Source organism: Limulus polyphemus, unplaced genomic scaffold, assembly GCF_000517525.1.
Source record: "Limulus polyphemus unplaced genomic scaffold, Limulus_polyphemus-2.1.2 Scaffold1275, whole genome shotgun sequence".
Lineage (NCBI taxonomy): Eukaryota > Metazoa > Arthropoda > Merostomata > Xiphosura > Limulidae > Limulus > Limulus polyphemus.
This window is the reverse complement of record NW_013666885.1, coordinates 165,726-178,621: the sequence shown is the minus strand read 5'-3', so window position 1 is coordinate 178,621 and position 12,896 is coordinate 165,726. Positions and strand designations below refer to the sequence as shown.

Here is a 12,896-nt window from a genome sequence, read left to right as displayed (position 1 = left end):
GTTTGGTGTGACGGGGATTTGAAGAGACACGAAGAACAGTGTGCTCTAATGCAGTGATTCTCAACCTTTTCCAGCATCATTCAGCCCTCTAAGTTTTTCACAACAGCTCAACTCCCCCCAAATTCGAAAAACGTAAAAAAAAATTAAATTAAAATGAAAAAATTCTTTATTATGACTTAAATATACATCAAACTACAACTAGTATGAATACAACAAAAAATAAATGTATTTATCAAACTACAACTAGAATAAATAATAATAACTAATGACTTTTTGCTCTTGAATTTGTTCTATAATTGATAATACTCATTTACCCTGATCCTGATCTCATTAACCCCTGAGTGAACCATTCACCCAGTTGAGAAGCGCTGATCTAATGTCATGTAAAAGTCGTACTCTTTCTACTTGAAATATGTTTCAATAGTGGGCTACATCAGGTGTAAGTTATAATAGGTATACGAAAAACTACCGTTGTAGCAAACAGGCTTTAGTAAGATTAGTAAAAAAAAGAAGACTTCAGTGATCGGAAAACTATTTTGAAAACTTAAATAATAGAATTTTTGTTTGTTTCAGAAATTTCACGCAAACAGCCGTCCCTAAGAACGCTAAAATCCAGCATACATCCCACTGTGTAGCTTTGCGCTAAAAATCATCATCAACAGTAACAGTATTAAAACTTGATTTCTGCTATGATCGGGAGTGGCCTAATGGTTAACGTGCACGGACTGTGAATTCAGAACGCGCTCCGAACCAGGAGTGACCAACAACTTTTTCAATTCGGTCAGACAAGAGTAACTCAACAGCCGGCGGTGGGTGCTCTTGACTAGCTACCTTCCTGTTAGTGTATTAGTTAAATAATCCGTAAACTTCACCGCTAACCCACCGAAGGACTTTACAATATTACAGTTTACTTTGTGATATTTCCAGTAAACCTATAAGGAACTTTTAAGACTAAATTCAGGCGTTTAAGATAATAGTGGTCAAATGAATTTAAATATGGGATTGAAGTAACAATTCTTCTATTAAATCTGTACTTATCAAATTATAAGCCTTGAAGTAACTACAACATTAAATAGTTAGCAAAGATGGCTTTACTCTTAATTTACTTGCAGTACTTAAGACTTACCTTTTCTTGGTGTGGTTCTCGATACTCCAACACAACCTGATTCTTGCCTTGGACATTTCTTCTTGTATGAATGGCCATCTTCAACCCTTCTTTAACAAGCAACGACATGGTAGCTTGGACACTGGGAGGTCGGCTCAAAACTGGAGACGGGACGCTGCAGGAACTGGTGGAAGGAGAGCTCGGACTAAGGATGGACTGGGGGGATGAAGTTAAAAAGTAAGAACATGTCGGATCAGGCATATCAACTAACGTGGTGAGGACCTCAGGGGTGTGGGGTCTTAACCCATTTCCTTCGAAGTATTCTTGACTGTCCGTCGGAGGGTATGTAGTCCCAAGGGGGCCACAGGAATCGTACATAGGGCATTCAGAGATGATGGGCGAAGTGGCATCATAGCCGTACATGATGGCATCAGCTTACATGGACAGAAAGGGAAACTCCAAGTTAGCTACAACGATGCTATGGTACGAAAGATCCAACCGTTGGGTTATACCCTTAAAACTGCACGCTTTCTAGCTTCTTGACCAAATTTCATCTCGTTAAATATCATTAGTCACTGCATAAAAATCCAACAGGCGTCATTATCTGAAAAAAAACACAAAAAACACAGAACCTATTAACCGCTTGCCCTAATATTATCTACTTGAATTTGTTAGAGCAATAAACAACGACATAATCGTCGTAATCTCTTTATATAACTCTGATAAAGGTATTGATAAGCGTTATTTCATCATCGGGTATTTATCACAATCCACTTTAGAGTTATAACAAAAGAGATGTTACAACTAGAATATTGAAACGAAGGTATCTCCGAGTTAAAAATGAGGGTTAGTGAACCATGTTATAATCTGTAATCGATAACATACATTATGAAACAGCACTCAAAAAATGTTTAGTATATTCTAAACAAATGTCAAATTTCAAGATGGTTTAAAACTTATGCTTCCTGCGTGAGATCTATCATTATATATATATTGTTATTAATAAAAGATGCATATCGTAATGAAACAAAACAGATTATTGACCAAAATATAGTTTAAGAGTTTTCTTATTCTCAGAATACATATAGTGTTAAATATTGAAAGTTTTGTTTCGTGTTAACATATAGAAAGTCAACTATCAGTTCTTTTGATAAAAGTGCTTGTAATGTCGTTGCTTCATTGGATCAGGATTTTGAATCCCAGTAGGTGTTGGTTACATATTTTGAATTGGAGCCAAGCAGAAAAAAAAAATTTAACTTTGATGCTAGAGGACCAGTTTTATATTTTGAGAAAAAGAGAAATAATTACTAACTGGAATGGCCTTACTAGTACTAGTTTGCCGCATGACCTTCTGGGCTATATTTCATTTGGTAAAGAGCTATTGATTCTCCTCGTCCTAATTGACGAGAATTTCGAATCTCAGAAAGTTCTGAGATGACGTCTTTTGAAATACTATACCCATATTAAGTAGTGTGTTACAGGTAACCAATTTTGCCGTTTGTTTGTTTGGTGATAGACCTGAAACTTGCTAACGATAATATACGACAAGAGATTAGGGTGTGTGCCAAATAACTACACATGATACTCCATTGTCGACTGCCTTAAAGTCAATCTTTCGCATAAACCACGTATCCTGCCAAGCAGAAAATGCGCGTGTGTGTAATTATCATTATTGTCTCAATGTGTAGTTTGTTTGTTTATTTGTTGAATTTCGCTTAAATCTATTCGAAGGTTAAATGCTCTAGCTGTCTCTAAATTAGAAGTGATAAGCTACAGGGAAGGCGGCTAGTCAACTACCCGCCGTCAACATTCGGGCTACGCTAATCGAAATGGTATTGACCGTCACGTTATAAAGCCCCCAGGACTGAAAGGGGAAACATGATCGGCGATGGTATTTGGACTCATAATCCGCAGATTGCGATTCAAGCGCCCTAGCCACCAGGCTATACTGGGCCCAAGGTGTAGAGGTAATCATTTTAGTTTGACATACATTTTACAGAGAATTTAATAGGTTATATTAAGACGCTTTTCCAGCCTCATCACGTGGCGACATGCTCTATCTGACGACTGTGCATCTTGACAATAGCCCTGCAGTGTAGTTCCATTGTAAAAACGTTCCGTCGTAAGGCTGTCCTATCAAAAGCACACCATTCCTCTCTGGTGCTTTCCATATTCCATCTAGTCTACGAGAATGATGGTTTTCCAGTGCTCGTTTCACTAATCTGATCCCATAGTAATCTACAGGTGCTGTATCTGGCGGCTTGACTGATATGTCTTCGAATGGTTTGTTTGTTTGTTTGGAATTAAGCACAAAGCTACACAATGAGCGTTTCTGTGCTCTGCCCACCACGAGTATCGAAACCCGGTTTCTAGCATTGTAAGTCTGCAGACATACCGCCCTGCCACTGGGGGGGCTCTTCGAATGGAATAACATGAAAACCCATTATATTCTCTAGTGGCTTCAAGTACGGAACAGTTTAAAAAACATGTCGTGGAAGCAACTTGCGTACACGTGACTTCTGACGCTGTTCCAGGCAGAGATCCTTCTTTACTGTGTTGCGTGCTGTTACCTGGGACACATGGACGTCTTTTCACACTAATATTTGTATTTGTGGATTATCACCTGTTACAAGACGCCGCATTTTGCTTTCCACAGCTGGGGAAAGACTTGTTGCTAGTCTTTTTTGAATGGTCCTGGTGTCCCAAGTTGATCCATATTCTTTTGTTTTCCAATGAAACTAACTACAAGGGATATCACCATCTTGGGATTTTTAAATCCCCGATCTCAACACATCTTAATGATATGAGTGTTTGAATATTTTGCGTCGGAAAAGGCTGTTACATATGCTTCTCAGAATCAATCGATTGTCAGTAGCATCACACGAAACGCTCTGATGCAAGCCATTCCACCATGACTTTATATTGGCTGTGTTTGTTATGTGACACGTATATTAAGAATCGTTTTAATATAACGTACTTAAACTTGTATAATCAATTAGAATTATCAAAGAGTTATGAGTAATATTTTAGAATAATACTACTATTGAACATAAATATTAATGATTCATATTCTAGATATGATGAGGCTGATCGAAACCCCAGATCTCACGAGTCCGATTTCTACACTTTCTTATGAACAAACATTTCGTTGTAATTTCTACTTATAGACAATTTAAATACAAATTTGAAAACATTCTTATTCTCTCGTAGTTAATAAATAAGGTCTTACAAAAAATAAAATATTTCAACTAAAACGTGATCGTCTTTCGTACAATCATCCACTTTTTTTAAAATCAGAATTCATAATTCTTGTGACGATTTCATAGTTATAAGAGCCTCGTTTTGTATATATATATATATATATACATACTCCTGATTTAATTTTATTGGCTACGATCATAAACAATTTCGCTATATCTGTTCCTAGGTCAAAAGCTATTTTGTCGGAGTGACTGATGTAACTTTTATCTAATACTTAGCCACCGACTACAGTATGTTTCAGAGAAAGGACTATCTCTGGACGAGATAGTGGGTCGCGTCTGGTAAAATGCTTTATAAAGATAAATAGAGTTTTCATAACCATGTCTTAAAAATTTTAAAGTCTTTATTATAATTATATTTTGGGAACTTATACCTCAATAATCATATGGTCTATATTTCATTATTTGCATATAATACTGCTATGAAATAATTTTTTTTATAAACCATATCTATTAGACATACATATCATACTTTCGTCACAAAGGCGAAGTATCCAACATTCGAAGTTCTGGTTTTACGATATTTTTTACACGTTTTCGAGCTTCGTTGGTTTCGAAGTATACCAAAAACATACACAGCGAAATTGAAACGTTAAGAGAAATTGCAGAAAATGTGGTCCACAGTGGTAAAGTCACAACATAACTGCTGTTTGCTGATTGTTTTTATACCATTCGCTTCTAGTGGAGATCACAAATTTATTCATTTTATGTACTTGCCTCTTATAACACTTAATGTAAAGAACTAACCAAAAAATAGGAGATGGATCACTCATATCCAATGTAAAATATATAGGGGGACCCAAGCGGTAATTAATGGGATTAATTGCAATATTGAAGGTAATTTACACTTGTGTATGTGTGTGTGTAACTCGTATGTTACCATAGAGACCTTGCAACCAACTAAGTCATGCCCCCCTCAAGTAATTGGAGAAGTAATACGTTAATTACGTTAACATTCAAAAGTTTCACAATTGAAGAGCAGTAAGATCACAACCTAATATGCACAATACTTATTAGCAAATATGGAAACAACGCAATGTTCAAGCCCTTCGTAATATCACCCTCTAATATGACTAATACTTACCATAAAATATGGAAACAACACAATCTTCAAGACAAAATTGAGAAGTACATGTGATATGTTTACTTACTTCAGTCAGTTCGTCGAATCAACGTTTGAAAGTTTCACTTAGATTAAGTACTTTTTAACTCATTACTTGACAGAGCAATAAATACTTGGCAGAAGGTTTGGAAATTTGGAATATCTTGTCTCTATATGTTGATTATTTAGCAACGCTTTTACCAAGGAAACTTCAGAACTGCACAAATTTCCAAAGGAATTCCCCTTCCAATACTTGTTACTATAATTAGAAGTGACTTAACTTGAATTTGAAAATCTGAGTTTACATCGGTTTCGTTCTGTATACGTGACTGAATTATAGCAGCAATTTAGGAATGAATGACAAAAGTCGTGAAGTTGAGCTAGAACAATATAGAGTAAACTGATGAATGATAAAAGTCGTGAAGTTGAGCTAGAACAATATAGAGTAAACTGATGAATGATAAAAGTCGTGAAGTTGAGCTAGAACAATATAGAGTAAACTGATGAATGATAAAAGTCGTGAAGTTGAGCTAGAACAATATAGAGTAAACTGTAAATGATAAAAGTCGTGAAGTTGAGCTAGAACAATATAGAGTAAACTGATGAATGATAAAAGTCGTGAAGTTGAGCTAGAACAATATAGAGTAAACTGAGGCGAATCCAAAAACGATTGTGTCCATTCACTTTCCTTTTGAATCTTGATTTGATCTGACGTTTCTACCCAGTAGTAGCTATTTTTCATTCATATTGTCCTATAGATTTAGTCTAGCATAGCGTAAGTACAAAAGCAAGTTTAATGACGTTTCGTTTGACTGCATCAAATGTTTCTTTTCTATAAGTAGCTGTTTCAAAAATTTCGAATGCGTTGTTATTTGTAAAGTAACCGAATTTATATATTTTTGCAATACTTTATGCGTTGTTATTTGTAAAGTAACCAAATTTATATATTTCTTCAATACTTTAAAGCAATATACATATGTTAATATAATTCATATATGCTCAGTCAGTTCTCGAGAAAAAAATAATAATTTTTCTATCAAAAATGAATTTTTTCATGCCTCAATATCTTTATCACACCTTTTGACAGTATAAACCGTTACTAGTAAGTCCAAATAAATGTACAGGAATAGAAGTTTAATACTTTAAGCCTTTAAATATTGTTGTACAAGTGATTTCTGTGGACATGTAGGCTAAAAAACAAACTTTTCTCGAGGAAAATTGAACGTTTTATTGAGAAACGAATGTACGTATGTGAATGGTGTGACATGTTTAAACAAATGAAACAAACTTCCGGACAATTTTAAATACCAGTTTTACAATCCCAGCCAATGGAGATGGTGCCATAAACCTTGAACCATCCAGGCAGCGTTGACTTTCTGGTTCTGTCTGTCCTCAAGATGTAAAAGAAAAGAAACCCTCTAAAGAGAGTTTCATGCTGCACATTTATAAAGAAGGTCACCATTAGATTCGACATGTGCCTTGTTCAAATATTCCTGAAACTGTCAAGCTGTTATCTAGAAATTCCAACCTTCCAGTGATTTACCTAAGAAAGTGGTATGATTTTTCGCAAGGACACCGTGGGTGCTTATCATGAAATGTGCTTATCATAAAGAAGCACTAAAAACATTCCCGTTGCAGTCGATTCCTCCACTGCAAGTTGCACACTTCAGCCAAATGGGGAGAAAAGTGTTGAAAGCAAAGGAGGAACTAGCCTACAGGGTCGACTGTCTCATGATACAAACCTACAATATTACCATCTGATATATGTAATGCTTACTATAAAATATGGAAACAACTCAATGTTCAATTCCTTCTTAATATCACTTTGTCTGCACATTCATTTCCGACTTGAGCAGTAGTGGCAAAGATTACAAATGCTTTCTAAACGAATGATGGACTAAAGAACATTGGAGTCAAAGAACTTCAGTGTTTAACTTCAGAGAGCCATCATGAATTTTTTGGATGTATTGCTGAGTGTGACAGACGAGATTATCAAAGAGACTCTGGCATTTTCTCTCCGTTGTGATGGCAGTGTTGATAGGAACCAAATCGAGAAAGTTTATATAATGGTAAAAGTAGCGATAAAGATAGGAGAAGAGAAAAGCAATACTATCTAGGCGCTGATAAGTCTAAAGAGTGGGGCACAAAGAACTTGTGTGCTGCCGTAAAGTCGGTGTGCTTAAACACTGTAGAAGAACACAACTTCATCTTCATCCAGGTGTTTTCACTTGTCACAGATGGAACAAGCGTCAACACTTGGAACGCTAATGGACAGATACTAATATGCTAAGCTCGTGCCCCTCCTGAAGATTTGGAGTTCTGTGCATAGGTCTAATCTGGATAGGCAGTCAATGAGTGATATAGTTGCGGAGGTAGTCATATTTTCTAACAGCTAATTCAGATGTGCTCTTTCTTCCACTAATATCCAGCTGATAAAGCTACCAAGGGTTTTCAAAGTGAAATGGGCCGAATTCACATCCGACCTCCCCAACGCCATTTTGTATTTCTGGCACGCACTCGTCCTCTTTTTTTTAGAACTCCAAAGAAGAGTCAGGTAATCAACTTCTTCGCTTTCTCAATGGCAATGATAACCCTGATTCGCTAATGCTTGTAGATAATACAGTTGCTGTTTTTCCCGATATCAACAACATCTCCAATCTGACTCTGTAGTAATCCTGGAAGTGGATAGGCTAAAACTTAATTAATTAAAGAGGATACCGCTGCTAGGATGTTTGGTTGCTACACTGTAAGAGCAGATTGAGCAAAGTGAGGAGAATGGACAAATGCACATGAAAAATGTGAAGCCTCACATAACGATACAACAGCGCAAAGAACAACACAAATTTGTCACAGACGGGTGGGACAGCCCTCTGGTCAAGAATGAAGTCATTGATTTACTTGCAGTTTCTCACCCAGAGATTTTCTATCAATGAAGAGCACCTGTCCATCATCAAACCCTTTGCCACCTTAAAACTGAACGCAAATATCAAAACTGTGTATACAGTTATTTGGACGTGGAGAAACTTCGGCTGGATTATGGCGAGCTTATGGAGATGAACGATGTCAAGGCAGTCTACAAGAAGCCTCTTTGAGCTATGGTGCGCTTGCTTGCTGAACCTGCTCACTACCCGACAGTCAACACTTCTCTTATTCACTTTCTTGCAACTAAGCCACACAGTGAAGACTTTGAGCACTTGATCAGTCCCAGCAACACCCTTACATTTATTGTCCACAAAAAGATGTCCTGAGGTAAATGTCAAAAGAGCTCATACAGACGTTGGAAGCGACACCTCCGGAGATGGGTCGAACAGCAAACGCAAGACGAAGCCCAAGAAATTTCGATTCAGTACTGGTAATCGTATTGAACACATAGTAATGTATCGTTTAACGATCAAAGTTTAAATCTAAGCGTTTCACAAAGAAATACGATATTAACCGAGTTAATTTGCCTGTGTAAACCGTACTTTAGAACTACACAAACTTCTGGTTGGAGCTTCTGAATTATTTTTTAGAACTGCACGTTAGGAAAAGCCTTGAATGTTTATTATATTTCTTATTCGAACCAGAAGCCTGAGGTACTATGACCAGTAATGATTTTTATATGTTATACCACTAGAAACAGTTTGATAAAGAACTGATACAAAGGTTTGTAAATAACAATTCAATACACGACAAATTATTTTTCTCTAAGTTAAAAGCATACAAACATTCTTATCAACAAATATGTATACAGAATATAGTATCTTTGATTGCTAACTTTAATTCACGTCAACCTATGTTTATCATGGCACTTGAAGCCAGTTGCGTTATTATGTTTATTACGTGTTTTTATTATTTTTTAAGTATTTTACCGTCATTACTAATTAATAACTTACGATGAAGTTTGATCAAAAATACAATTAATATATAATACTAGCAGAAACGCTGCCCCATGGGCGGCTGTTCAGTCAGGATCTTGCCTCAAAGCTTGGTGAACATGCTTATCGTTTTTTTTTCTTTCTGTAACTTGCATCCTGGGATTTCATTTTCATTCTGAGTTTCAGACTTTCTCCGTGATAAGTCACTTTTCCGTTTGGCAGTTTTTGGAAGAATGATTTTCGATATTTTTGATCACTTTATACTCATACTGAATTAAAAAAAATACTTGTGTAACTTACGAAGATCAATTTACTACAAAATTCCTGCATATTTGTATGCAACGAACTCCGTACGAACGACTTGCGATTCCTTCGTTCACAGAACAATTCAATTCATAACGTACACTTGAATTCTCCAGCAGAAAAAGTCACTTTTCTTCTGAAATATCGCAATGATTCTCCATTAGGAAGACTCATTTTGAAATTCTGCATTATACTCATTTTACCACAATTTTAGAAGTTTTATTAGGAAAATTAATTTCGTTGATAATAATAAATGTACAAAATTAATGTACATTATTAAAAGGGAAAAAAAGTACCATTTCTCTAGTAACAAAGCAATTTAGGAAAAAATGTTATAAAATGAGGTCCTGTTTTTTTTTTATTCTAGTGAAGGTATAATTTATAACATTTTTCATCTTGGTGCGATATGAAGCTGTTATTGACTTATTCCTTTAGAAAATTAAACACGTGTACTAAATAAACTTTTTTATAAGAGACCCACTTGTAATGAAACTTTGTTAGGAACTTCCTTTTATGATGTTGAAAACCCGTCCAAATCGGACTTAAACTGTGGGAGGAGTTTTGCGGACAGATGGACATTGGCAAGGGCGCCCGCAGAAAAAAAAAAGGTGGGGGTCAAGTAACTCAAGTTTGAAAAAATTATAAAATCGAAATACAAATACCTTATGATTTTCCAATAACATAAAAGAATACTTTTACATATCTAGTAATGTTTTTTTTATTTTTGAAAATCGAGTGACCCCCGTGCTTCTTCCTGCGGGCACCCATGGACATTGGCCTCTTATATATATATAGATAGATTTAAAACCTTTTTTTTACCGATCCAACACTCATTTCCAGTAAAGAAACTAACACATCACAAGCAGCCTTTTGTTGATCAATGCAGCACAAATGCAAAGTTTATTAATAAGACTGTCTGCGTTTGAGCATATCAGGTTACAATCAAGATTTGGGATAATACACTACACATTTTAATATGTTTTGAAGACCTTAAAGTAACGGAGTTAAATAGAAGAGATATGTCGAGGAGATACAACTTTGCCTTCCACTAATATTAAAAATTGCTTTTGAAAATTATGACATGTTTAGAAGTAATCAAAGATTGTTTTCAATCTTAAAGGAGTTCATTTGATGCTAATATGTTACTGAACAATATACATTACTACTCATAGCACACTGTTCATTTGTTACTTGAAAGGAAAAACAAACCTAGTTTGTACGTATATGCGTATATAAACGTGCTTATACAATATTTTTGAAAATTTTAAATGATTTGAGAAATCTTGTTAATATTAGTTTCTAATTTGTGAAGTTACATCTATCCTACGTTAAAATGTCCAATAGATGGCGCTAGTATCTGTAAGATCATCACATAGCCTCGGTTATTTTTTAATTCTGAATCTAAAATCACCATATAAAGAATATCAACTTATAAAACACAGAATAGAGGTATGTATTATTAAAACAAAAATTAATTAGAATTCATACGAATCTTGTAGACCGCTCAAAGGTTATTTAAAATTCAGTTTTTACTACTATATTATGCTTTTTCAGGTCCAGTTAATTAATTATTAAATGTCATGAAAATAAAATAGAAACAAAAGCTTCTTATTTGTCGAGTTTTGTAGACATTTGAAACTTACTACGAAAAACCGATGTTTCAAGTACAGAAGCGTATATCAGATCCGTGTTTGTTTCTTCTTTCAGTAACAGTTCATTTATAGGTTTTAAACTTAATGTACACTAACAGGAAACGGTAAAATAATGGCGCAACGGATATTTTAACTGGAAAGTAACTGGGTGAAATGTTTGTAAAATTATATAGGATAAGATATAAATTTTTATGTTTTCTAAAGGCCATTGTTTATGCATATATAGCAGTTGGGCATTGATAAAACAAACTGTTCTAATGATAAACAAAAACACTGACTTTTAATATAGAGTAAATACTATTCAACCCGATGCTGGTTAGAATTACTTTTTTTTAAGCGCAAAACTAAACAGTGGATTATTTGCTCTCCGTCCCCTGCGGGAAATCGAACCTCAAATTTTAGTGTTGCAAGCCCGTGATCCTTCCACCGACCCACTGGAAAGGGGATAGAGGTTTTTTAAATGTAAATCGTTTTAACAACTTACTTATTTTAGAAGTTAACACTTATTAATGAAGTAGGAGAAGTGGTAACGAAGTCTGGAAATCATTAAGATTTGTAATATTCTGTTTCTTTAAGAGTTTGTTTCAAAACAACTGCGCAAAGGTACACAAAGGGTAATCTGGGTATAGCCTCTAATGTTGAACTGATGGACTAAAAGAAAGGCAGCTTTTTTACAACACCCACCGCCAACTTTTGTTTACTATTGTCTAACCGACAGTGTGGAGTGAATTTTAGGGTAATGGGCCACGAACTTGATTCTTCATATTCACAGTCCGAATATGTTAATCAATAGGTCACGCCCGGTCTCTTCTGTAATGGATTAAGTATAGAATGGAAGCGTTGCCAACATCTATGAAACACCTCATCTTTGTTAGGAACTTTGTGATCCTAGTGCTCTCTATAACACTACAAAACTATAACTCTACCAGGACACGTACTTTACCTTGGGGATGAGCCAAGCAGTTAAGAATATATATATATAAATGAATTTGTAATGTGTGATTTATTAGGAGGGGAAGAAAACGCCAACGAAAAAAAAAGGTTAAGATTTAGTTGTTTGGCACGCTTGAAGTTTGTCAGTAGCAAAAACCCCAATTGTATTATACATTTCAGTGTATATAAAGTTAGTATGAAATGTAGCTGTTTTACTCCGCAGTTAAATCTTTCCTAAGCCACTGCACCGAGTTAAAAGTTAAATCTTCCCTAAGCCACTGCACCGAGTTAAAAGTTAAATCTTTCCTAAGCCACTGCACCGAGTTAAAAGTTAAATATTTTCTAAGTCACTGTACCGGGTTAAAAGTTAAAGCTTTCCTAAGCCACTGCACCGAGTTAAAAGTTAAATTTTCCTAAGCCACTGCACCGAGTTAAAAGTTAAATATTTTCTAAGCCACTGCACCGAGTTAAAAGTTAAATCTTTCCTAAGCCAGTGCACCGGGTTAAAAGTTAAATATTTTCTAAGCCACTGCACCGAGTTAAAAGTTAAATATTTTCTAAGCCACTGCACCGAGTTAAAAGTTAAGCTTTCCTAAGCCACTGCACCGGGTTAAAAGTTAAATATTTTCTAAGCCACTGCACCGAGTTAAAAGTTAAATCTTTCCTAAGCCACTGCACCGGGTT

At 35.4% G+C, this 12,896-nt stretch overlaps 1 protein-coding gene across 1 annotated transcript in view; it reads right to left on the bottom strand.

The window, feature by feature from the left end:
• LOC106462885 (jun dimerization protein 2-like) overlaps nt 1–12,896 on the bottom strand; it is a 54,154-nt gene that overhangs the window by 5,824 nt on the left and 35,434 nt on the right. Inside the window, exon 2 of the mRNA XM_013922851.2 lies at nt 1,127–1,709. Coding sequence (XP_013778305.1) covers nt 1,127–1,528 — 402 coding nt within the window. The 5' untranslated portion in view covers nt 1,529–1,709. The remainder of the gene's footprint in view (nt 1–1,126; nt 1,710–12,896) is intronic.